Source organism: Ranitomeya variabilis, chromosome 2, assembly GCF_051348905.1.
Source record: "Ranitomeya variabilis isolate aRanVar5 chromosome 2, aRanVar5.hap1, whole genome shotgun sequence".
Lineage (NCBI taxonomy): Eukaryota > Metazoa > Chordata > Amphibia > Anura > Dendrobatidae > Ranitomeya > Ranitomeya variabilis.
The window spans coordinates 738,211,327-738,238,761 of record NC_135233.1 but is presented as its reverse complement, the minus strand read 5'-3'; the positions used below and the strand labels follow the sequence as shown (position 1 = coordinate 738,238,761).

The 27,435-nt window shown below is 43.7% G+C and overlaps 1 protein-coding gene across 2 annotated transcripts in view; it reads left to right on the top strand.

Annotated features, from left to right (window-relative positions):
• QRSL1 (glutaminyl-tRNA amidotransferase subunit QRSL1) overlaps positions 1 to 27,435 on the top strand; it is a 146,748-nt gene that overhangs the window by 52,735 nt on the left and 66,578 nt on the right. For both annotated transcript variants that reach the window (XM_077289629.1, XM_077289631.1), the window contains one exon: positions 22,252 to 22,428. In XM_077289629.1, the coding sequence (XP_077145744.1) occupies positions 22,252 to 22,428 (177 nt within the window). The remainder of the gene's footprint in view (positions 1 to 22,251; positions 22,429 to 27,435) is intronic.

Sequence of the window (27,435 nt, the reverse complement as noted above, 5' to 3'; positions counted from 1 at the left end):
CCCTTGCCCAAGAGATGTGGTATGCTCCGTACACGGTCAGACGCAGACAATTTTTAAAATTAACTTTCGTTTGTGGGAAAACCCCTTTATTGTGACCGGCTTCCTTCTGCCTGTAGACACGTCGCGCATCTGCCGGCTGGATCAGCCGAATGATTCACTGCGCCTGCGCATAATTCGCGCAGGTGCAGTAAATCAGACCGCAACCATGTTTGTGCAGACAGATAGCGGCAGTCACATTAAAACTGCACATGCGCTTTTCCTGTACAAAGATGGCGGTGGTCAGTGAATCATTCGGCTAATCTCGGCGGAGGCGTGTTCGCGACGGTGTTCCGCTGGTGGTACCGTGCAAGAGGCTGCATACGGTGTATACGGTGTGTGGTTCAACGGTGTACCGCTGGTGTTACCGCTCAAGAGGCTGGTACCTCCAGCAGTTTCCATATTGAGACACCCATCATTTGGGACACCCATCATATGAGATCCCACGGGGGGAGCGCGGCCGGGTGTCAGCTGGCTATCGCAGTTGACATCCGGCACTATGTGCCAGGAGCGGTCACGGACCGCCTCTGGCACATTAACCCCCGGAACACTGCGATCAAACATGATCGCAGCGTTCCGGCGGTACAGGGCAGGGAAGCATCGCGCAGGGAGGGGGCTCCCTGCGTGCTTCCCTGAGACCATCGGTACAAGGCGTTGTGCTCACCTTGTACCGAGCGTCTCCTCCCTGCAGGCCCCGGATCCAAAATGGCTACATCCGGGTCCTGCAGGGAGTTGGCTTACAAGCGCCTGCTCAGAGCAAGCGCTGGTAAGCCTGCAGCCCTGCATGTCAGATCGCTGATCTGACACAGTGCTCTGCAAAGTGTCAGATCAGCGATCTGACCCTATAACATGATGCCCCCCCGGGGCAATGTTATAAAGTAAAAAAATATATATTCACATGTGTAAAAAAAAAAAAAAGCCTAAATAAAGAAAAAAAAATATTGTTCCCATAAATACATTTCTTTATCTAAATAATAAAAAAACAATAAAAGTACACATATTTAGTATCGCCGCGTCTGTAACGACCCCACCTATAAAACTGTCCTGCTAGTTAACCCCTTCAGTGAACGCGGTAAAAAAAAAAAAGAGGCAAAAAACTACGCTTTATTATCATACCGCCGAACAAAAAGTGGAATAACACGCGATCAAAAAGACAGCTATAAATAGCCATGGTTAAATAAGCATGGTACCGCTGAAAACGTCATCTTGTCCCGCAAAAAAACAGCCGCCATACAGCATCATCACTGAAAAAATAAAAAAGTTATAGTCCTCAGAATAAAGCGATGCAAAAATAATAATTTTTTCTATAAAATAGTTTTTATCGTATAAAAGCACCAAAACATAAAAAAGATATAGATGAGGTATCGCTGTAATCGTACTGACCCGAAGAATAAAACTGCTTTATCAATTTTACCAAACGTGGAACGGTATAAACGCCCCCCAAAAAAGAAATTCATGAATAGCTCTTTTGACATTCTGCCTCACAAAAATCAGAATAAAAAGCGTTAAAAAATGTCACGTGCCCGAAAATGTTACCAATAAAAACGTCAACTCGTCCCGCAAAAAACAAGACCTCACATGACTCTGTGGACCAAAATATGGAAAAATCATAGCTCTCAAAATGTGGAGACGCAAAAACTATTTTTTGCAATAAAATGCGTCTTTTAGTGTGTGACGGCTGTCAATCATAAAAATCCGCTGGGGAAAAAACGCTATAAAAGTAAATCAAACCCCTCTTCATCATCCCCTTAGTTAGGGAAAAATAATAAAATTAAAAAAATTTATGTATTTTAATTTTTCCGTTAGGGTTAGGATTAGGGCTAGGGTTAGGGCTAGGGTTGGGGCTAGGGTTAGGGTTGGGGCTAGGGTTAGGGTTTCAGTTAGAATTGGGGGTTTCCACTGTTTAGGCACATCAGGGGCTCTCCAAACGCGACATGGCGTCCGATCTCATTTCCAGCCAATTCTGCGTTGAAAAAGTAAAACAGTGCTCCTTTCCTTCCGAGCTCGCCCGTGCGCCCAAACAGGGGTTTACCCCAACATATGGAGTATCAGCGTACTCAGGACAAATTGGACAACTTTTGGGGTCCAATTTCTCTTGTTACCCTTGAGAAAATTAAAATTTGGGGGGGCTAAAAAACCATTTTTGTGGGAAAAAAATTATTTTTTATTTTCACGTCTCTGCGTTATAAACTGTAGTGAAACGCTTGGGGGTTCAAAGTTCTCACAACACATCTAAATAAGTTCCCTGGGGGGTCTAGTTTCCAATATGGGGTCACTTGTGGGGGGTTTCTACTGTTTAGGTACATCAGGAGCTCTGCAAATGCAACGTGACGCCTGCAGACCAATCCATCTAAGTCTGCATTCCAAATGGCGCTCCTTCCCTTCCGAGCTCTGCCATGCGCCCAAATGATGGTTCCTCCCCACATATGGGGTATCCGCGTACTCAGGACAAATTGGACAACAACTTTTGGGGTCCAACTTCTCCTGTTACCCTTAGGAAAATACAAAACTGGGGGCTAAAAATAATTTTGTGGAAAAAAAATAATTTTTATTTTCGCGGCTCTGCGTTATAAACTGTAGTGAAACACTTGGGGGTTCAAAGCTCTCACAACACATCTAGATAAGTTCCTTAGGGGGTCTACTTTCCAAAATTGTGTCACTTTTGGGGGGTTTCAATGTTTAGGCACATCAGGGGCTCTCCAAACGCAACATAGCGTCCCATCTCAATTCCTGTCAATTTTGCATTGAAAAGTCAAATGGCGCTCATTCCCTTCTGAGCTCTGCCATGCACCCAAGCAGTGGTTTACCCCCACATATGGGGTATCAGCGTACTCAGGACAAATTGCACAACAACTTTTGGGTTCAATTTCTTCTCTTACCCTTGGGAAAATAAAAAATTGAGGGCGAAAAGATCATTTTTGTGAAAAAATATGATTCTTTATTTTTACGGCTCTGCATTATAAACTTCTGTGAAGCACTTGGTGGGTCAAAGTGCTCACCACACATCTAGATAAGTTCCTTAGGGGGTCTACTTTCCAAAATGGTGTCACTTGTGGGGGGTTTCAATGTTTAGGCACATCAGGGGTTCTCCAAACGCAACATGGCGTCCCATCTCAATTCCATTCAATTGTACTCAGGACAAAGTGTCCCATGGCAATCTCACTTTTACAACAGTCACATCGGGAGATGTGACTGCTCTAACCGGCCGCCGGTGATATACTGACAAGAGCGTCATCGCTCCTGCAGTGTATAGCACTGAGCTGCTCTGAGAGAGGTCACGTGAGTTCATCAACTGATGGGCCCCAGTGATCTCACGGCACCACTGCTGTGTGAGAACTTTCTCACGCAATGGTTGGTGCCTTTACGGAGATCACCTGAGCTAATCAGTTGATGAAATCTGGTGAACTCTCTTACCGCAACTTAGTGCTATACACTGCGGGAGCAATTACCTCCTGTGTCAGTGTGTAGCCGGCTGTTCTTGAGAGCAGTTACATCAATTTTTTTTTTTATAATATCACTATGGAGTTAGTAATGGGGGCGTTTTATAGACGCCTCTCCATTACTAACCTGTAGGCTTGATGTCACCTGACAATACAAAGGTGACATCAAATACCCTCCTGACCATCACCCCACTTGACACCGCTACAGTGCAAGTGGGAATAGCTAGACTAAGCGCCAATTTGGCGCATCTTATAGATGCGCCTTTTCTGGGGCGGTTGAAAGCTGATGTTTTTAGTCTGGGAGGAGGCCAATATCCATGGCCCCTTCCTAGGCTATTAATATCAGCCCATTGCTGTCTGCATAGCCTTTGCTTGTTAGATTTTACCCTTCGCCACGACAGCACCCACTTTGAGAGAGGGACCCGCCCATAGGAACAGGAAACCTACAGAGATAAAAGGGCGGCCCCCCTCTCCTCCTCAGTTGGTTTCCTGTTCCTATCGGAACTCTCTGGATTACCTACAGACGGAGGTGGTTGGAGCGCCTCCACTTTTTCTTACCCGAGCCGGTACATCCGCCTGCGTGGTTCTCTCGGTGACAGCAGGGGCTGCGGCATCGGAAGCAGCGGCGGGGGAGCCACTGCATGCAGCCTCCCCCCTCGTCTGGGCACTATCCGGCAGGTTCCGGGCATGGAAGGCCCGGCCTATGGAGGGAGCCTGTGTGTACGGGGCGCCGATTCCAGAAAGCAGCGGCGCCGGCTCTGGCGCGCGGGTAAGTCTGCGCTGCTTCATTGAACCGGAAGTGTTAGTGCACTTCCGGTTCGCGGGGGGCGCGGCACGCTGCCTGGGACCGCGCGATTCAAAAGCGCCGGGGCACAGGGCTAGTTGCTCAATATGTCGTCCCCGGCAGATACTGAGCTTCCACTTGCTGTGGAACGTGATAGCGCTGACAAAAGTAGCGCTAAAAGCTTAAAGTCAGCGGCTAAACGGAGTGGTCATTCCATGGATGGATCTGACACTCGCAGAAGTAAATCAAGAAGTACGGATGCAGTACTCAGACCCCACACAGTGTCTCCATCTCCTAATCCGGTATAATGATGAATATAATAGCTTCACTGGGTGAGTGTTATAATCCTTTTCCCATAAGCTGATCCCTTCCTTCTCTGATTTTCCCCTAGGCTAAAAGGACTAGTAAATCCAAGCATAAAGAATGTGCTCTATGCAGGCAGCCCTTACCTGACACATATTCTAAAAGGCTGTGTCAATCCTGTATCAGCCAGACCTTACAGGATGAGGCAGCTGTTACAGCCACAGATATTAGAGCCTTAATACGGCAAGAAATACAGTCCCTGGGGTCAGAATCCTTGAAAAAGCAGGGCACTAAGCACCTATCTCCAATCTCTAGCTCAGAGTCTGAAGAGGGCCTAATTCGATCCTCCAACACCTCAGGATCATCTCCTAGTTCCTCTGAGGATGAAGGTGGAGCGTGTTTTCCAGTTGAGAGCATTGACAACCTTATAAAATCTGTAAGGAACACTATGGGGTGTCCAGACACTAAGGGAGTTAAATCTGCACAGGACATTATGTTTGCAGGCCTGGGTCATAAAAAGAGGCGAGCTTTTCCTGTAGTTTCTGCCGTTAAAGACCTTGTAAAGAAGGAATGGGACAAACAGGGGAAGGGGTTTCTCCCATCCTCTTCTAAAAGACGCTACCCCTTCAGCGATGAGGAATTGGCAGTGTGGTCTAAAGTCCCGAAGGTGGATGCAGCGGTGGCGTCAACTTCGAAACCGGCATCTCTACCTGTGGAAGATGCAGGGATTCTATTAGATCCCTTAGACCGCAAAACAGAAGCTCTTCTAAAAAGGTCCTGGGAGACAAACACTGGAGCTTTTAAACCAGCCATATCAGGCACGTGTACAGCCAGGTCCCTATTAGTCTGGGTTGACCAGCTTGAACAACAGGTGAAAGGCAAGATCACAAGGGATAAGATTCTTCAATCCTTGCCTCTGATTAAAAGTGCCGCAGCATTTCTAGCTGACGCTTCAGCGGACTCCCTCCGTTTAGCAGCCAGGTCAGCAGGTCTGGTTAATGCAGCTCGTCGTGCCCTTTGGCTCAAAGGATGGAAGGGAGACGCACAATCAAAAACCAGATTATGTTCAATCCCATGCCAGGGTGAGTTCTTGTTTGGGAAGGTTCTGGATGACCTACTTAACAAGGCAGGAGAAAGAAGGAAGGGCTTTCCTAAACAGTTTCTTCCTTCTTATAGGAGAGCGTTTAGAAGACGGCCATTTAACAGGAGGAGGCCGTATGAGGCCCAAAAAGATCGGTGGGAAACAAAAGAAACCAGACCGAAAGGTGCCTTATATAGTAATCCCGAAACATCTAAGCGGGGGAGATACCATCAGTGATGACTACCCAGTAGGGGGCAGACTGAAATTCTTTTATCATCAATGGGAAAATATAACCTCAAATCAATGGATCCTTCAGCTAATAAAATCTGGATTAAGATTAGATTTCTTTAAATTACCACAAGACAACTTTGTAGTAACATCTCTAAAAGCGCCGGAACAACAGGAAGCGCTTCAGTTAGAAATTCTGAGCCTTTTGGCAAAGAATGTTCTCATCGAAGTACCAATAAACCAGGAAGGGAGGGGGTTTTATTCCTCTTTATTTTTGGTTCCAAAACCTGATGGTACTTTTCGTACTATAATTAATCTAAAAAGACTAAATGCCTTTTTGGTTGAACACACCTTTAAGATGGAATCTATAAGATCTACTATAAAACTCTTGTTCCCTAGGTGCTTTATGGCAGGTCTGGATTTGAAGGATGCGTACTATCATCTTCCAATTCATATAGAACACCAACAATATCTCAGAGTTGCAGTAGTTCTACAAGGCCGGATCCGGCACTTCCAATTTACGGCCATGCCATTCGGCCTATCTATGGCGCCTCGGATCTTCACGAAACTTATGCTAGAGGTGATGGCCTATCTACGTCATCAAGACACATTAATTGTACCCTATTTAGATGATTTCTTAATAATTGGTAATTCAGCATCTCAATGTGAAAAACGCTTGTCTAATACCGTTTCATCATTGCAGGCCTTAGGTTGGATTATAAACTTCAAAAAATCCAGACTTCTTCCAGAAACTCGTCAGTCCTTCCTAGGACTAGTCTTGGACTCTGTAAGTCAAAAATGTCTTTTACCAGAATCCAAAAAGTTAATCATAGTTTCAAAGGTCGCTACGGCAAGATCAAATCCTCGTATGTCCCTCAGAGAGGCCATGTCTCTCTTGGGCTCTCTCTCCTCCTGCATTCCTGCGGTTCAATGGGCCCAATACCATACCAGAACCCTACAACACCAGGTGCTTCATGCTCAGTCTCATTTCCAGGATCATCTAAATTCAAAAATCACCTTATCTGAAGACGTACTTCATTCACTTCGTTGGTGGTTAAATAAAGTCCATTTGTCCAGAGGAGTCTCATGGGCATTTAGGTCCCCTAAAATACTTACTACTGACGCAGGCCCAGAGGGGTGGGGAGCCCATCTGGGTCAAAATATAGCCCAGGGTTGCTGGACTCCTTTAGAGACTCAGCAGTCTTCCAACTGGAAGGAGTTAAATGCAGTATATTATGCTTTAAATTCTTTCCTTCCTCAGCTTCGAGGTTCTCATGTCAAGATCCGGTCGGACAATACAACTGTCGTCGCGTATTTAAATCGGCAAGGCGGAACGCGATCGGAAGGTCTCATGTGTTCAGCGGCAGACATCTTCGATCTAGCAGAACCCAATTTTCTATCTCTCACGGCGGTCCACATCAGAGGTATAGAGAACTCAAGGGCCGACTTTCTAAGTCGCCACACGCTCCGCCAGGGAGAATGGACCCTCAATCCTCGCATATTCAAAAACATAGTGGACATTTGGGGTCTTCCGCAGATAGATTTGTTTGCGACCAGGAGCAACAGGCAAGTACCAATGTTTGCATCCCTGAATGTGGCAGATCGTCCAGATCTAGTAGACTCGCTCCAGTATCCATGGAATTACGATCTAGCCTACGCCTTCCCACCAATGATGCTAATTCCTTTGGTGATCAAGAAAATAAGAGAAGAAAGATCGAAGGTGATTCTGATAGCTCCATTTTGGCCAAAGAGGCCTTGGTTCTCCTGTCTTCGAGCGATGTCAGTTTGCGATCCGTGGATTCTGCCAGTGACTACAGACCTACTCTTTCAGGGTCCATTCTACCATCCACAAGTAAAGGGCCTCCACCTCACGGCGTGGAACTTGAGAGGCAGATACTAACTTTAAGAGGGTTTTCTCAAGAACTAATCAATACATTACTGTTGAGCAGAAAAAAATCTACAACTCTAATCTATAGCAGAGTATGGAGAAAATTCCTCAACTTCTATACAAAACCCTTCTCTAAGGTTCCTATTAAACCAATCCTTGAATTTTTGCAGAAAGGTCGTGAGATGGGGTTATCAGTTAATACTCTGAGAGTTCAAGTGTCTGCCCTGGGAGCCCTCTATAGTGCTAACATTGCTAGTAATAGATGGGTAACTAGATTTATTAGGGCATGCGAGAGGTGTACACCGGTTCATGTTCCACGCCTGCCACCCTGGGACCTGAATCTAGTCCTAGACTCCTTATCTGGTCCTCCCTTTGAACCTTTATATTCTATCCCTCTTAAAAACATCACATACAAGGTAGCTTTACTGATAGCCTTAACTTCTGCCAGAAGAGTGGGTGACATCCAGGCCCTCTCTATAGACCCTCCATTCCTAATAACATATCAGGATAGGATAGTTCTCAAACCTGATCCTTCATACCTCCCTAAGGTAGCTACAAAATACCATAGAGCCCAAGAGATTTTTCTACCTTCCTTTTATGATAATCCAGCAAATTCAGAGGAGGAAAAACTACATATGCTTGATGTTAAAAGAGCAGTCCTGGGCTACATAGACAGAACCCGCTCTTGCAGACAGAGTAGGGCTCTGTTTGTGTCTTTTCAGGGTCATCGAAAAGGCCATGGAGTCACGAAAGCTACCTTGTCCCGGTGGATCAGAGAGGCTATCCATCTTGCATACTTGTCAAAAGGCGAAAGTCCTCCAGAGGGAGTAAAGGCGCATTCAGCTCGAGCCGTATCATCCTCGTGGGCGGAGAATAAAGACATTCCCATCGAGCTCATATGTAAGGCCGCAACCTGGTCGTCGCCTTCAACTTTCTATAGACACTATAGGCTTGATCTGTCTTCCGCTTCTGACTTGGCATTCGGGAGAGCCGTCCTTAGTACGGTAATCCCACCCAGGTGAAGGGTCTCTGAAAGTCTCTCAAAGTGGGTGCTGTCGTGGCGAAGGGTAAAAAGCCGGATTACTCACCGGTAATGCCCTTTTAATGAGCCACGACAGCACCCTGTCACTTCCCACCCTTGTAGATATGTATAGTTATTAATACAAAATATTCTCATGGGTGATTATAGATATAATAAAATGTACTAATAATTAAGAATGTATACTAATTTAACAATGGCGGTTCCTCTTGTACTCTGAAAAACAACTGAGGAGGAGAGGGGGGCCGCCCTTTTATCTCTGTAGGTTTCCTGTTCCTATGGGCGGGTCCCTCTCTCAAAGTGGGTGCTGTCGTGGCTCATTAAAAGGGCATTACCGGTGAGTAATCCGGCTTTTTTTAGGGGGACCCTATGTACGTTTTTTCTAGAGTCTCCCTGTAAACTAACCAGCAAAGACTAAGCAAACGGCTGTGAGCTGAAAATATCAGAATATTAACACCAGCCGTCAGCTTTTCCTTTGCTGGTTATGAAAATTATGTGGAAATAAAAAATTTTTTGTAAAAATTAACAGTTGCTGTTTGGTTACAGTGTATGTAGGTTCATTCTGTTAACAGTCCTACATAGGCTGGTTAGGGGGTGTGTTTCTTTGTGTTTCTTACCGACTTAGTAATGATGTCGGGCTACCACCTCTTCGTTACTAAATCTAGGGCTTGGTGTCAATGACAGCTGCTGACACCAAGTCCTAATCCCATTACCCTGCTGCTGCTGTATCAGAATTAAAAAGGTGGTGTTGAACTAAGAAATTACATGACAAAACTTTTTTTCAGTTTGAACAATTTTATTGCAGATATTATCAGAATAAGATGAATGACATGGAAATATGAAGTACAAGGATCCCCTCGCAGGGGGAAGTATATCATTGTAAATAATATTAATATAATATCCTTGACTTATTAATTTTAGCTGGAAAGAACAAATATACGTTCTTGTAGCATTAGCTGCATTGTAGTAATAATAAAAGTAAAGGAAAATAAAATAAAACAGACAAACAAAAAAAAAGGAAGGAATGTAAAACCTTGAGTAATAACTTTGGGGGTTATGTTGACATACTCTATAATTCATGTAGGACTTAAGTCCTAGTCATCACTTAGAAGTATCCATATTTTAATTTATACAGATAGTGACATTATTCTAGAAAAGTCGCCATCAGTCTGAGTCTGGATCCATGGGTCCCAAATACCTCTTAATATTTCAAGAGAGTCGGATTTGGTAGCTTCTATTTTTTTGTATAGCACAATTAAATTTATCCGTCTTTTCACCTGGGCTATCGATTAAAGTATTGGTTTTCCATTGTCCATCTATATGGTTTCTAGTTGCCATGGTAATATAATCTATAAGCCGACACGTCTTACCATTGACATTGATTGGCCTATCGCCTAAAGGCCCCGTCACACACAGCGACGCTGCAGCGATACAGACAACGATGCTGATCGCTGCAGCGTCGCTGTTTAGTCGCTGTGTGGTCGCTGGGGAGCTGTCACACAGACCGCTCTCCAGCGACCAACGATGCCGAGGTCCCCGGGTAACCAGGGTAAACATCGGGTTACTAAGCGCAGGGCCGCGCTTAGTAACCCGATGTTTACCCTGGTTACCAGCGTAAAAGTAAAAAAAAAACAAACAGTACATACTCACATTCCGGTGTCTGTCCCCCGGCGTTCTGCTTCTCTGCACTGTGTAAGCACAGCGGCCGGAAAGCACAGCGGTGACGCTGTGTTTTCCGGCTGGCTGGCGCTCACAGTGCAGAGAAGCAGAACGCCGGGGGACAGACAGCGGAAGGTAAGTATGTAGTGTTTGTTTTTTTTTACTTTTACGCTGGTAACCAGGGTAAACATCGGGTTACTAAGCGCAGGGCCGCGCTTAGTAACCCGATGTTTACCCTGGTTACCAAAAAAACAAACAGTACATACTCGCCTTTCGGTGTCCAGGTCCCTTGCCGTCCGCTTCCTGCTCTGACTGCCGGACGGAAAGTGAGAGCAGATCACAGCAGTGACGTCACCGCTGCGCTCTGCTCTCAGTGTACAGCGGCACTCAGTCAGAGCAGGAAGCAGACGGCAAGGGACCTGGACACCGAAAGGCGAGTATGTACTGTTTGTTTTTTTTGGTAACCAGGGTAAACATCGGGTTACTAAGCGCGGCCCTGCGCTTAGTAACCCGATGTTTACCCTGGTTACCGGGTGCTGCAGGGGGACTTCGGCATCGTTGATGACAGTTTCAACGATGCCGAAGTCGTTCCCCTGATCGTTGGTCGCTGGAGAGAGCTGTCTGTGTGACAGCTCCCCAGCGACCACACAGCGACAAAACAGCGACGCTGCAGCGATCAGCATCGTTGTCTGTATCGCTGCAGCGTCGCTGTGTGAGACGGGGCCTTTAGTAGTGCCCGGATTACCGGGCACTGCTAATCCATCTATAGGGTAAAGCCAATACACAAAAAGGAAATAAACACGTGTATAACAAATTTTAAGTAGTTGCAAAAAATTTCTGGAAAAATACTTAATTTTCTGGAACAAATTTTATCGTGGCGCATTCGTGACATGCAGATTAAAGGGAATCTGTCACTCCAAAAATCGTATATGAGTTAAGGTCACTGGCATCAGGGGCTTATCTTCAGCATTCTGTAATGCTGTAGATAAGCCCCCGATGTAACCTGAAAGGTAAGAAAAACAGGTTATATTATACTCACCCAGGGGCGGTCCCGGTTCGTTTCGGGTCCGATGGGTGTCGCGGTGCGGGTTTAACGCCTCCCATCTTCCTACTTTGACATCCTCTTCTTGTCTTCTTGCCGCAGCTCCTGCGCAGGAGTACTTTGTCTGCCCTGGTGAGGGTAGAGCAAAGTACTGCAGTGCGCAGGCGCCGGGAAGGTCAGAGAGGCCCGGTGCCTGCGCACTACAGTACTTTGCTCTGCCCTCAACAGGGCAGACAAAGTATGCCGGAGCCGCGGCAGGTAGACAAGAAGAGGACATCATCGTATGAAGATGGGAGGCGCTGGACCCGTGCCGCGACACTCATCGAACCTGAAACGAACCTTGACCGCCTCTGGGTGAGTATAATATAATCTGTTTTTCTTACCTTTCAGGTTACAACGGGAGCTTATCTACAGCATTACAGAATGCTGTAGATAAGCCCCTGATGCCGGTGGCCTTAGCTCATATACGATTTTTGGGGTGACAGATTCCCTTTAATAAGCTGTGCCTTAGCATGTACTAATACCATGCCATAATGTCACGTTAGTCGCAATCAGATAATCACAATAAAGTCTACTTATGCCAGTTGTGCATTGTATAGATCTGTTTTGTATTTCTATAACTGATGTTATATGCCTTTTTCCTTTGTGTTCAAAATTTCAATAACCTATAAGTTCTAAAAAAAAATTAAAGGTTTGTTCCCACCTTATAAGACTCCCCCCTCCCCTTTTTAATATAAGCTCTGGGGCAGATACTCATGCAGATCAGTTTCAGACCCATAGTCCTGAGCAGCTCATTTGCATATAAGAAAAACGTGTATTTCTCTGGAATAAGACCCCTGAGATGTGCGATCTGATATATCATTGTATTCTGTTTCCTATGATCTGCTTGGATATACAGTGGGTACGGAATGTATTCATACCCCTTTACATTTTTCAGTCTTTGTTTCATTGCAGCCAATTGGTTAATTAAAAAAATAATAATTTTTTTTCTCATTAATGTACACTCTGTACCCCATCTTGACCGAAAAAAACAGAATTGTAGTAGTTTTTGCAAATTTATTAAAAAATAAAAACTGAAATATCACATGGTCATAAGTATTCAGACCCTTTGCTCAAACACTCTTATTTAAGTCACATGCTGTTTATTTCCTTGTGATCCTCCCTGAGATGGTTCTACTCCTTCATTGGAGTCCAGCTGTGTTTAATTAAACTGATAGGACTTGATTTGGAAAGGCACACACCTGTCTATATGAGACCTCACAGTGCATGTCAGACCAAATGAGAATCATGAGGTCAAAGGAACTGGCCAAGGAGCTCAGAGACAGAATTGTGGCAAGGCACAGATCTGGCCAAGGTTACAACAGAATTTCTGCAGTACTCAAGGTTCCTAAGAACACAGTGACCTCCATGATCCTTAAATGGAAGAAGTTTGGGACCACGAAAAGTCTTCCTAGACCTGGCTGTCCAGCCAAACTGAGCAATCGTGGGAGTAGAGCCTTGGTGAGAGAGGTAAATAAGAACCCCAAGATCGCTATGGTTGAACTCCAGAGATGCGGTAGGGAGATGGGAGAAAGTTCCACAAAGTCAACGATCACCTCAGCCCTCCACCATTCGGGCCTTTATGGCAGAGTAGCTCGATGGAAGCCTCTTCTCTGTGCAAGACATATGAAATCCCGCATAGAGTTTGCTAAAAACACATGAAGGACTCCCAGACTATGAGAAATAAGATTCTCTGGTCTGATGAGATGAAGATAGACCTTTTTGGTGATAACTGTAAGCGGTATGTGTGGAGAAAACCAGGCACTGCTCATCACCTGCTCAATACAATCCCAACGGTGAAACATGGTAGTGGCTGCATCATGCTATGGGGGTGTTTTTCAGCTGCAGGGACAGGATGGCTGGTTGTCATTGAAGGAAACATGAATGCGGCCAGGTGCAGAGATATCCTGGATGAAAACCTCTTTCCAGAGTGCTCTGGAAACTCAGACTTGGCCGAAGGTTCACCTTCCAACAAGACAATGACCCTAAGCACAGAGCTAAAATAACAAAGGAGTGGTTTCAAAACAACTCTGTGACCATTCTTGACTGGCCCAGCCAGAGCCCTGACCTAAACCCAATTGAGCATCTCTGGAGAGACCTGAAAATGTCTGTCCACCAAAGTTCACCATCCGACCTGACGGAATTGGAGATGATCTGCAAGGAAGAATGTCAGAGGATCCCAAAATCCCGGTGTGAAAAACTTGTTGCATCATTCCCAAGAAGACTCATGGCTGTACTAGCTCAAAAGTGTGCTTCTAGTCAATACTGAGCAAAGGGTCTGAATACTTATGACCATGTGATATTTCAGTTTTACTTTTTTAATAATTTTGGAAAAATTACTACATTTCTGTTTTTTTTCCAGTCAAGATGGGGTGCAGAGTGCACATTAATGAGAAAAAAATGAACTTTTTTGAATTTACCAAATGGCTGCAATGAAACAAAGAGTGAAAAATTTAAAGGGGTAAGAATCCTTTCCGTACCCACTGTAGATCGCTTAGGAGGGTTGAGCCTACTGAGAGATTCTATAGATTTTATTCTGTAGGTCAGTACAAGTAGGGAATTACCAAATTTCAATAATGTAAAAGCATATGGGTATGTGCAGACGGTCAGGAATTGGCATCGCTTTCAATGCAGCACTTATTTGCTGCGTCCAAAGCACTGCTGTCTATTGAACACAGGTGATTCCGCATGTGTTCACTGAACCTTGCGGATTCACTGCACCCAATATATTGTACAGGTGAAATTTCTCTTGTGGAGGAGACTAGTATCTCCGCAATATAATTAGTAATGAAAGCATCTTTTCCTGGCTTACTCCCCTCATTCAGGGAATGGCTCAGATATTCCATGAAAGTAGATGGCACTACGAAACTGCCATCTTTTCAGGAAATGCTTTACATCACCATTGAATCCCATCCAATTAAGCTTTTACGTACCTAGTAGTAAAAAATGTGGGTGAAATGTTAAATATGCTATATGAAAAAAAAAAAGTGTGTCTGTGAGTAACATTGCAGAAATAAAGACAGTTAGTTTAGATTAGAATCCTCATCATTTTACAAAGGTTACAGTGACATCAGCATGACAATGGAGTATCAATGGTGCCACATGAAATCAGAAATTAGGTTGTTACTGAAAATTTACTCCAGAAATAAGTTTTGAACTTGTATCCAAAAAATGTGTTTTTATTGGACTTTTTTGTACTACATAATGGGAGTGGTAGTGCCTGGAAATATCTATTTTTTATCTGCACTTTCAGCATCCATGCAATTGGATGCTATAAATTTTAAGTGGTTTTACAACAACCCATGGGAGGTTCTTTCCTACTAGTCACCAGTATTTTCTTTGCCGATTACTAGCAGTGGTCTGTTGTTGTTTTTTTTCCCTGCTTGCCACATTATCTTGGGTATATCTCCTTATATATAGCAAAATTCTCATCCAGTGACCCAAATCAGCTGCTTTGAAGGGATGAGTTTCCTATTTGTTTTTAATTCTATGATTTATCTCTGCAGACGATTGCTTGGGGTGCACAATAAGTGTATATTTTTGATAGTTTAAGCTGTAGTTTATTTTGCTATATTTAACATGAATTCTAATTGAAAAACGATAATGGTTTCCATGCAGCTGCATTTTATGTGGATAAATAAAGAGGCAGCTGCGACGTACGCTCATGAATGGCTAATAATTTACACAGTGCACTGTGACCACAGCCTGCCTTCATTGCTTTGAGAAACAAGGAGATTTGATACTTTCCATTAAAATCCCCAGAACTCTAGGACAGCAAACTGAACTGCCTTATCTTGTTCCATGTGAAAGCAGACTTGTCAATACTTTATGAGAAATACTCTCTGTGCTGGGAAAGGTAACACGTACTTCTTCCATGCTTTACACAAGATTTCAGGTCTGGTCACAAAAACTCACCTCTGCCAAAACAGCATGTTTACGGTGATACAGATCCGTGGCAGACAACCAGTTGTAGTTTATAACATTTGTAACTACGTGTTCTCTCTTTCTCTATCTATATATGTACAAAAATGTAATTGAATTTATTGGCCTGTGTTAAAGACTATTATTACTGAAGAAGCCAGAAAGACCATAAACAAGAGGCAGAAGAGACCGCCTCAGCCATGGATATCAGAAGAAACCCTAAAGATCATTGACGAAAGATGAATGGCAAAAGGTAGCAAGCAGGACGCAAATACAGGTAACATTAGTAAAAAAAAACTAAAGAGAGCTATGAGAGCTATTCCAGCAGACCAAGAACTTTATTACTAAAAGATATGTACAGAGATTGAAAACTCACATCTAAAGGGCAAGACCAGAAAGTGATACCAAAAGAGGTATGACAAAAGTTTCAACAAAGAATGGGAATGTTGAATGATACCAACAGGAACAAACTAACAGAGCCAGAACAGATCAAGTAAAGATTGAAAGAATACACGGATCACCTCTACAAGAACAACTCAGTGATACTGGAAGAAACTGAGACTGGAAATGATAGAGAACCGAACATCTTGAAATACAAAGTTGTTGCTGCGATAAAGCTTCTGTCAAAAAACAAAGGACCTGGATGTGACAATATTCCAATAGAGCTAATAGTCTTCTAAAGCAGCAGTTAATGTCATCATACACCCATGTCAACTGTTAAGTGGCCAAAGGACTGGACAAGATCAGTGTTTATTCCTATTCCTTAGAAGGGAGAAGAGACCAACTATGGATACTATCGGACTGTTGCGATCATACCTCATGCTGGCAAAATACTACTGAAATCCTACAAAGACAGCTACAGTCTTACTTTGGCAAAGAGCTGCCAGAGGAACAAGCAGGTTTTATGAAAAGGCACAGGAACAAGAAATGTGATTGCTAACATTAGATGGATAATGGAAAAGACCAACAATACAACAATCAAATCTTGACAACAGCAAAGCCTTTGACTGTGTTGATTACTAGAAACTTTGGAATACCAGGGAGGATATGGGTGTGCCGAACCATCTGATCAACCTCATTAGAATCCTTTACATCAACGAAGAAGCAACAGTCCAAAGAGAACACTGACATGACAAGCTTCATTGTAGAGCAAGGCATCGGATAAAGCTCATCCTGTCACCATTTCTTTTCAGTTTGTATGCAGAAGCTATTTTCAGGAAGGCTGGACTTGCCAAAAAAGAAGGAATCAAAATTGCTGTGCGAATCATCAACAATCTTATATATGCAGATGATACAACATTGATAGGAATGAAGGAATTATTGCAGAGTGTCAAGATTGAAAGCTCGAACATCGGACTCCTACTCAATACAAAGAAAACAAAGATTAACACTACTGCCAGATACGAGTGGGACACATTTGAGATAGAGGGCGACAAGCTCGATGTTGTGAAGGACATCAGCCTACTTGGATCAATGATCACTCAAGAGGCAGTGATAAAACTGGAAGTCAAAAGGAGAATAGCTATGGGCAATTCCAACAATGAAATCACTGGACAAGGTCTTCAAATCAAGGAGCATTTCACCAGCAAAGAAGATGTGGCTCTCACATAGTCTAGTCTTTTCTGTAGTAACATATGAATGCAAAACCTAAACGATAAAGAAACAAGACAGAAAAGAATCAATACCTTTGAAATGTGGTGCTGGGGAAGGATTTTTATCAATACCTTGGATGGAAAGAAGAACAAACAAATCAGTTTTGTAACAAATCAAGCCAAGCTTGCCTATTTTGGGCATATCATATGAAGAGAGTATTCAATGGAGAAGGACATCATGGTTGGAAGAATATAAGGAACAAGGCAAAGAGAGATAACGGTGGAGAAGGCCCTGGTGGACCTATCTAGGCTTGCACAAGATGAATCTTACTACATAGCGTTCATACATTGCCATGGCTTGAAATTGAGCTGAAGGCCTTTGAATAATAGTGTTTTAACTATTTTATATTTGTTTGTTTTTTTTATGTTAATATTATGCAGGGTCACCTGGGCAAACAGGGGGTCCCACTCACCGTCAGCAGGGACACCAGCATGCTATGAGGCCCGTGAGTCGGGGGAGCCCAATGACTGCTCTGGTAATGCCCCCCCAAATACTCACCTCTCCCCAGTCTCTTCTGCTCCGATATCCGTTGATCCAGTCTCTTCCACGTCTTCAGACTCTTTGTGACGTCTCAGGGCAGAGTGTGTGCTGATGTCACTAGAGCGTGCACTCTGTGCTGAGCAGTGCAAAGGGTCAGAAGATACTGAAGAGACGAGAGCAACGAGGAGAAGTGAGTATTTGATTATTTATTTTTTTATGAATGGAGCATTATATGGGGCAATTATACTGTAGGGAGCAATACATGGGGCCATTATATACTGTATGGAACATTATACTGTATGGAGCATTATATGGGGCCAATTATAATGTATTGAGCAATATATGGGGCCCATTATACTGTATGGAGCAATATGGGGCTCATTATTCCATATGGAGCATTATATGCGGCTCATTATTCTGTATGGGGCCCATAATACTTTATGGATCAATATATGGGACCCATAATACTGTATGTAGCACTATATGGAGTCCATTATACTGTATGGAGCAATATATGGGAGAGTATAATACTGTATGGAGGACTTTGTGGTGCCTATAATACCATATGAAAGACTATCCTGTCCGATCTAAAATGAAAAATCTGCAGTCAGTCTGTGTGAGTTTTTAAAGTAAAATGATGCAGTTCAAATAATTATGTAAATGCATAGCAAGAACAAGTGATATAATGATATAACCAGGGCTGTGGAGTCAGTAACCCCAGCCTCCGACTCCTCAGTTTACCTGACTCCCACCCCACTGCCTCACTACTGAGCATGTACATAATGTGCAGCACAAATTCATCTCAACTAAAAGCCAAGAAGATTCTTAGATCATGAATAGAACAGACATTTACAAAATTGACGAAACATACCGCATTGAACTGCTATACCCCATTTATTGTATATTTTATGAGTCGTTCATTTTATACCGACTCTGACTCCACCAAAATGGACACCGTCTCCATGACTCTAACTCCACTGCCCTGGATATAATGCAGTTCCCGCAGCGCCTTACATGTTCGGCTGATGTTGTGAAGGGTTTAAAATATGGATGGGTTCCTCTCTCAGAATAAAACTAAACACATTGTACCTGGGGTGGTGTGGTGTTGGTGCTTCCCTGACTTCACAAATACTATTTGGCCAGCCAGGTTATCACATTGGTAGCTGACTGCCTCTGAGTATAATCCAGCGGTACATATAGAACGTGTGATGGTGGGTTCAGAACGAACGGTGTAACTTTTCTATTGAAAGGCCCAATAGCTACTATCCCGGATATCCCTGCGCCTATGTTGGTTGCCCTAGCCTAGAGGTATGACATACAACTTTCCATTTGTCTTATGGGGAGAAAGCTAAATAGTCACACCACTGTGGTTAAACCCGTATCTTCCTCATCTTGGTGGCCTCCCTGTAATTCAGTTCTGGAAAACACATGGATTTTTTTTTTTTTTTTCCTTTATGCCATCATAGAGGAAGGTAAACTTTGTACATGTCAGCAAGTACAATTGAAATATGGCCTTCCGGACCATTCTTTGTGGTAATATTATCGATGGAGAAATACAATTGGGCCACAGTTTGAATGGCAGACTGTTTTCCTGGACCTCGCCCTTTTAGAAGGTCAGGCTCAGGATGCATACAGTTGTGCTCAAAAGTTTACATACCCCGGCAAAATTTTTGCTTTCTTGGCCTTTTTCCAGAGAATATGAATGATAACACCAAAACTTTTTCTCCACTCATGGGTAGTGGTTGGGTGAAGCCATTTATTGTCAAACTACTGTTTGACTACTGTCATTGCCTGAGAATAAGCTCTTCGTCCCTGTTCAGTATCGGTTTAGGATTCTTCAGGAGTTTTATGACTATGCTCTCAGTGGGCATCCAGGGGTCTCGGCTACCTGGAGAGCTATGGCTAGACTGTTCTGGTGGTCCTCCATGTCTTCTGATATCGCCAGGTTTGTGTCTGCTTGTGATACATGTGCCCGTGCTAAAAGCTTCCATAACCGGCCAGCCGGAGAATTGGTGCCATTGCCAATTCCGGATAGACCTTGGACTCATTGGCCCATGGGTTTTTTCACTGATCTCCCTCCTTCCAATGGCAAAACTGTGGTCTGGGTAGTGGTTGACAGATTTAGTAAACAGGCGCATTTTGTACCATTGGCAGGATTACCTAATTCTGAAACTTTATCCAAGTTATTTATTGAGCATGTGCGGTTGCATGGTGTGCCTCTGAATTTGGTGTCTGATAGAGGGGTACAATTTGTGTCCCAAGTTCTGGAGGGCTTTCTGTAATAGACTGAGTATTGATTTGATCTTCTCCTTGGCCTACCATCCTGAAACCAACGGGCAGACAGAGAGAACCAGCCAGTCACTGGAACAAATTTTGTGGTGTCTTGCAACGTCTCGGCAAGATGATTGGTGCTCCTCACTGCCGGTGGCTGAATTCGTATTCAATAATCGGGTTAATCAGTCCACTGGTACTTCTCCGTTTTTCTGTAATTACGGTTTTGACCCCCATTTTGGTGAATTTTCCAGGCTGGATTCTGGGTGTCCAGGGGCTGATTAGGCGCTTCATCGGTTGGTGGAGGTGTGGAGGGAGGTTCAGAAGAACATTGGGGTGGCTCAGGGCAAACAGAAACATTTTGCTGATAAGCGACGATCTGTGGGACCTAAGTTGCTGGTGGGAGACAAGGTGTGGTTGTCTAGCAGGAACGTACGTCTAAAGGTTCCTTCCGTTAAGCTGGGTCCTAAGTTTATTGGTCCCTACGAGATTATTGAGGTTGTCAACCCAGTTGCTTTCCATTTACGCTTACCTCCGTTGCTTTGGATCCCCAATGTGTTCCATAAGTCCCTTCTTAAGCCATGTGTACCTTCCTCTGCTGGGTCGCCATCCCCTCCGCCTCCTGTCTCGGTGGATGGTCAGACTGAGTATGAAGTCGAACGGATTGTCGATTCTCAGAGGGTTCGCAGTTCGCTTCACTACTTGGTCCATTGGAGGGCTTAAGTTCCTGAGGAGCGATCTTGGGTTCCGGCGCGGTCCGTCCATACTGATGGTCTGGTTAGGGTGCTTCATGCACGTTATCCTGGAAGACCTGGGAGTTCGGTGGTCCCCCCTTGAGAGGAGGGTACTGTCATGATCCAGTCCAGGTTTTGAGTCCTGTCTTCCCTTTTCCCGGGCTGATCATGTCAAGGGTTAACTTTGCTCTGCCTCATTCTGGGTTCAGGTTTGCTATTTAGGGCCACTGCATCCTGCAGGCGGTGTCATATTTTCTGACTACGGCATGAGTATCTGACTCTGGTAGTACTCTGATTGGTCCTGCTGTGCTTTCTGACCTTGCCCGTGTCTATTCCTCCTTCCCTGCCGGTCATGTATTTCCTGTGTTTCCTGATTGCTTTTGGATTTCCTGGTGTTTGACTTTGCTTTGAATCTGACTTGACTTTGCCTCTGGTCCCTGGTACTTCTTCCTTTTGTCTGGTATTGACCCTTTGGCTCTCCACTGACTCTGCTTGTTTTTTCCCTTTGTACTGCGTGACGGTCTAGGTTTTGACTCGGCTTGTTTGACTATTCTGCTGCCACCACCTAGTGGTAGCTTCGCTGCAGCACTGCAGGTCAGCCCTTGCAGACTTGTTGCTATCCTTCCACTCTATTGCCATCTTGTGGAAGTTGCAGTTACCTGCATAGCTGCAGCATGGCAAATGTATTTTTTTCTTTCACATTTTTGGCAGTATTTTCTTCACGTCACAATCTATTAAAAATACAAAATATAACTCTCACAATTTTCACACTAGCCAGTGCATAGTGTTTAGACTCTTAACTTCTTGCAACACATGCACATTAGCCACAATGAACAGATTCTCAGCCTATCTTTTGTATTAGAGCTTTTAAACAGCATGTGTAAAGATCATTTTGATGGGACAAAGAGATAGGGCAGTTATGAAATCTATTGCAATTGGTAGTTCCTTTGTTATCAGCTGTGTATAGAGGTATTATCAGTAGTGAAGAGCGGATGAATTCACGGGACTCTGCTCCAGCCCCCAGGTCAGTGGTAACTGGTAGCTAAATGGGAGACCCGCAAATCTCTTATCATCCCATTTACCTGGTGCGTTTTGAGTAGGCAGGTCTAGTGCATCACTCCCTTCAGATGACATCACACCATCCCTGACAAATCAAATGCCATGCTTTGGATGCCGGGAGGTCAGGGATTCTCAGAGCTCCCATCTAGCTGACAGGTACCACAGATCTGGATGCTAGATAAGAGTCCCACAAATCGATCCTCTCATCCCTAGTTATCAATCATTGTAATCCTGTCTCTGACACAATAAAGCATGGTGAACACGCTTCCTGAAAAGATAGTGTATAAGCCTAAAAAAAATGGCCAGCGTGAAAATGGCGTTTTTGTAAAAATTATGATATGAAATAAAAAATACTTATAACACAAAAACCTGATCTACACAATTGATCATGTTATAATGCAGCATCCCTTTAAAAAAATAAAATAATCCAACGTCCTATTCTAAAGTTCATAAACTCTTTTCTGTATTGTATCATTTGTTGACCATTGGGTTGATCAGCCTAATAATATATCTCCAAGCGTAGTTCTGTATGTGGAAACTGACTTATCATTTATGACTTGAAATCTAAATTTACATTTGTTTTGTTTCCTGCAGATCCGGCAGCACTGATAGCATATTTGGACCAGTGAAAAATCCATGGAGCTTTTCAAAGAAATATCGAGAAAAGAGAAATGACTGTTGTCCTGATGATGATGAAAATTCAGATTGGGTGATAACTGGAGGAAGTTCGGGGGGCAGTGCGGCTTCAGTGTCTGCTGGAACATGCTACGTGTGAGTGACTGGACCTGGTGACAAAGATTTTCTTTATTAGCAGATTTCTTACTTTCTGTTTATAGATAAAGCTTGGTGCTTGAAATGAAATAAGAGGTTTCATTGTAACCCTAACCTTAATAATTCTTTTGTGCATCCAAGGACATGTTTTGTTTTGTTTTTATCCCATTGCATTGAATTTGTGAAGTCTAATAACATTCCTCTAATTCATTATGATTGGGAGTCGTGCTGTCTGGATTATGAGATATTCTGGACAATCCAGTAGTGATAGGCAAGTGCTTGTTATTGTAGAAAACTGTAAAATAAAGTGAGGTAATCCTTTGATGGTAATAATGATTTTGATGGGAGATGGTAGGGATGCAAATATACTATTATAGTATGTTTGTCTGATATATAGCACTAGTTTTGTTTTAGCCCCTTTACCCCCGAAGGTGATTTGCTTGTTAATGACTGGGCCAAATTTTACAATTCTGACCACTGTCACTTTAGGAGGTCATAACTCTAGAATGCTTCCATGGATCCCCGTGATTCTGACATTGTTTTTTCGTGACATATTGTAATTCATGATAGTGGTAAAATTTCTTTGATATGTCTTGCGTTGTGAAAAAAAAAACAAAAACGGAAATTTGGCAAAAATGTTGAATATTTCTCAATTATCCAACTTTGAATTTTCATGCAATTAAATCACAGAGATAGGTCACACAAAATACTTAATAAGTAACATTTCCCACATGTCTACTTTACATCAGCACAATTTTGGAACTAATTTTTTTTTTTGTTAGGAAGTTATAAGGGTTAAAAGTTGACCAGAGATTTCTCATTTTTACAACAAAATTTACAAAACCATTTTTTTAGGACCACGTCACATTTGAAGTCCCTCTGAGGGGTCTATGTGATAGAAGCAGAGGCGTAGCTAGGGTTTTGGTTCTTGGGGGGGGGGGGGAGAAGCTTCTGAGGGAGGGAGAAGGTTGGGGGGGGGGGAGAAGCTTCTGAGTGGGCCCCTAACCAGGTAACCTTGATTACAACTGGGTGACGCACCTTAATAGTGGAGGAGAACCTCAGCAGATGACTGCGCTATTACTGAAGATAATCTCTATATAACAACCAACATAGATATTACCGCCATATTACAGCACAGTTACAGATAATGACTTACCGCTGACGTTCTTTCTGATGGAATTGTTCACTTTTCCCGTCTTTTCCATCTGGCCCAGACCAACATCACATCTTCTTCCACCCAGGACTCGTCTGCAGAGAAAACAACAAAGAGCCGTTTCACATCTCATATTCCAGTCATCACCATCTATTCCCAACCTGCACAAACTCCTCATCCTGCTGATACCCCAATACTGTACATATGTGTCCCTATTACTCCACCTGATACCCCAATACTGAGCCGCTGCTGCCATATGTGTCCCTATTACTGCACCTGCTGTGTGGTTCTCTGTGCCTTCTAAATTCTAAAACACCCCTCTATAATATAGTAATGCCGGGTGCAAGTGCTCTAGAAAACAGTGCCCATATTTTGCCCCCTAGAAAGTAATAATGCCCTGTATGCCCCTTTGAAAGTCACATTAACCTGACTTCCCCTATAACAATAAGTGCCCTCTTTACATTTAATAATGTCCCGAGTCTCCCCCCCCGGTACAGCTCCCCTATACAAAGTATTGATGCTCTCTTATACACAGTATAATGCCCCCTTACTGTATAGTATGACCCACACAGTATACTGACCTCTTAGTAGCCTCCAAACTGTTTGCTGGCTCCAACACAGTATGATGGCCCCCTCACTGTAATCCCCACACTGTATGATGGCCCCCTAGATAGCCTCCATATAGTATAATGCACCAGATAGTCTTAAATGTAGTATAATGCACTGCCCATAAGCCTCCATATAGTATTATGCACTCCCCATAGGCCTACTATATATTGTATAATGCACCTCCCATAGGCAGACTCTATAGCACAAGGCAGCCCCCATAGGCTGACTCTGTAGTATAATGCAGCACCCCCATAGGCAGATCCTGTAGTATAAAACAGCACACCTATAGGCAGACCCTGGAATATAAGACTGTACCCCCCCATAGGCAGATCCTGTAGTATAAGGCAGCACCCCTATAGGCAGATCCTGTAGTATAAGGCAGTACCCCTATAGGCAGATCCTGCCTGTAGTATAAGGCAGCCCCCCATAGGTAGATCCTGTAGTATAAGGCAGCCCCCCTATAGGCAGATCCTGTAGTATAAGGCATCCCCCCTATAGGTAGATCCTGTAGTATAAGGCAGCCCCCCTATAGGCAGATCCTGTAGTATAAGGCAGTACCCCTATAGGCAGACCCTGTAATATAAGGCAGCACCTGTAGTATAAGGCAGCACCCGTAAAAGATAAATAAATACTCACCTCTCTTCCTCCGCAGCTCTCGGCACCCGCTCATCTCCTGACAGCGGGCGCCGGCTAGTGACGTCATCGCGGTCCCTGTCAGTGTCTGCGTCGGTGACTTCAGACGCTGAGAGGGGGATGATGGGAGAAGGAGCGTAGCGCTCCTCCCATCAATGCGATCAGCTGTATTGGCTAAATGATGTCACACTATGGGACTATCATTTTTTGCAGACTGATCGCTTCTACAGCATGAGGATGCAACAGCATCCCCATGTTGTAGAAACTGTCAGTTCTGCACTGACAGGGAAAGTTGCTGATCATGCACTGCGCATGATTAGCAAGTTTCCTAGCCCTGGTGATCCGGTTGTCGTCATAAAGGTGATCCGATAGCTGCTACTGCGCATTCGCCGGCAGCCCCATCTTGCTACTTCAAGTTGGCACCGCCTACGCAGTAGCAGCTATCGGCGATCGCCAATAGCTGCTACTGCGCTTATGTGGGCGGCGCCATCTTGGAGGAGGTATTTGTTTCTTCTCTAGCAAGATGGTGCATGCACAGTAGCAGCTATCGGATCACCTCTATATACACCGATAGCCGCTACTGCGCAAGTGCAGTGGGCGCCATTTTAAAATGGATTTTTTTTTTCAGGAAAACATCACGCACAGTTACTAACTGCACTTCAAACATGAAATCATGCTGCTTCACAGGTGCCTCCTGCCTGCAGAAGGTTTTTTGTTTTTTTTAAGTATGTACATATATTCATTATGCAAATTGGGGGGCAGATCACTGAGGGATCAGTGACCTGTCAGAAGCCATACTGATGAATACCTAATCAGAGCACCACATGAAGACCCCCCCCCCCCCCAGGCAGCCCCTGTGCTCGGGCATATCATTAACTCAAAACTGAGGATAAAGATTACATAACAACCACAAGACGGATTTCATCAACCAAGGTATCATTTTTTTCAATATAATGGCGCCGACCTGCCTCTGTGTGTAGGTTACTGTGCACAATCCTGCTGACAGGTTCACTTTAAAAAAAAAAAGTTAATAGAATTGGTTTGTTTCACCAAGCTGTAGTCTTTTTCTTTTTGGTACCATTCTGTGCTACTTGTTGGTTAGTGTGTTATTAGTTACAATTTTTTATTTTTTTATTTGCTGATTGGGATAAGGTCATTTTAAGTGCTCAGTATAAATGAGTACACCATTTTTGAAAAGTAAGATTTTTATTAATGCCTCACTGAATACAATAACAGTTTCCACAATTCTGACAAGACTGTTTCATAGAACGTTTTTTTAGCCCATAGCATGAAAGCAAGGTTAATATAACTTTCATTGCAAAATCTTCAGTTTTACTCAAATTGCTCCATTATTTTTGAGGACATCACCAGGTCTTGTAGGCACGAAATGGAGAAATTGGTGATGTATTGAAAAATCTTTTTCCATTGTACAAGAACAGCCTTTTTAAAGGGAAGGTGCCACCAGTTTTCTTATAGTTTGTTTTTTTGTGAAATTAAGCTTAAAATAGTAATTAAAAATGTATTAATGCAATGTTTGCATTGTTTGCAAACATTTCTGTATGAAAAATATTATATATTGTCTTACAAATATATATATTTACCACTAAAGGGAGCCTTTTCTGTTCTAGAGTTCTAGAGCTTAATCAGCTATAGTAAGACTTACCAGCATTACTGTTAGCAGCAAAATTGGGGCAGTAACTGCTGACCTCACTATTTCCCTCCCCTTTTGGGTGGTCTAGTATCCCTGGGGCAGAATGAAGATTAGTATCACAGGGCAGTGCCATTTTGTGGGTGACTGCCCTGTGATCTGCTATCACCAGCAGTTACTGTGTCTCTCTCTCCCATCAGTCTCTCTCACCCAGATTACATGATTCTCTCACCCCCCCTCCACAGTGTCTGACCATTCACTGCAGACCTGCAGCTCCTTATCTTATCTTACTAAGGGATTAATCACAGCTCCTGCCAGCAGCTGACAGCTCCTGTTATGATGATGTTAATGGTACACTGTTCCTCCTTGATGTCTCTGCTATTCAGCCCTTACTTTTCTCCTGCATTTTACTCCCCTCAGCCATCAATCTAGGATCTGTTCTGCTGGAAGCAGTACTGCTTATGTTAGCAGATCCCAGGGCTCCATGAACATGGCAGCAGAACATGCCCACTACTGTGAATTGTGCAGCCCACAGAGGCGTGCCCAGTTCGCAGCAGTGACAGTTCAATTACAATAGATAGGGTTGGAGTCCATCTGTTATCTCCTATGACCATGGGGTGCTGTATTATGAAACTGATAGTGTCGTGCTGCTAATAATAATAATAATTTTTATATATAGCGCCAACATATTCCGCAGCGCTTTACAAATTATATAGGGGACTTGTACGGACAATAGACATTACAGCATAACAGAAATCACAGTTCAAAACAGATACCAGGAGGAATGAGGGCCCTGCTCGCAAGCTTACAAACTATGAGGAAAAGGGGAGACACGAGAGGTGGATGGTAACAATTGCTTTAGTTATTTGGACCAGCCATAGTGTAAGGCTCGGGTGTTCATGTAAAGCTGCATGAACCAGTTAACTGCCTAAGTATGTAGCAGTACAGACACAGAGTGCTATTA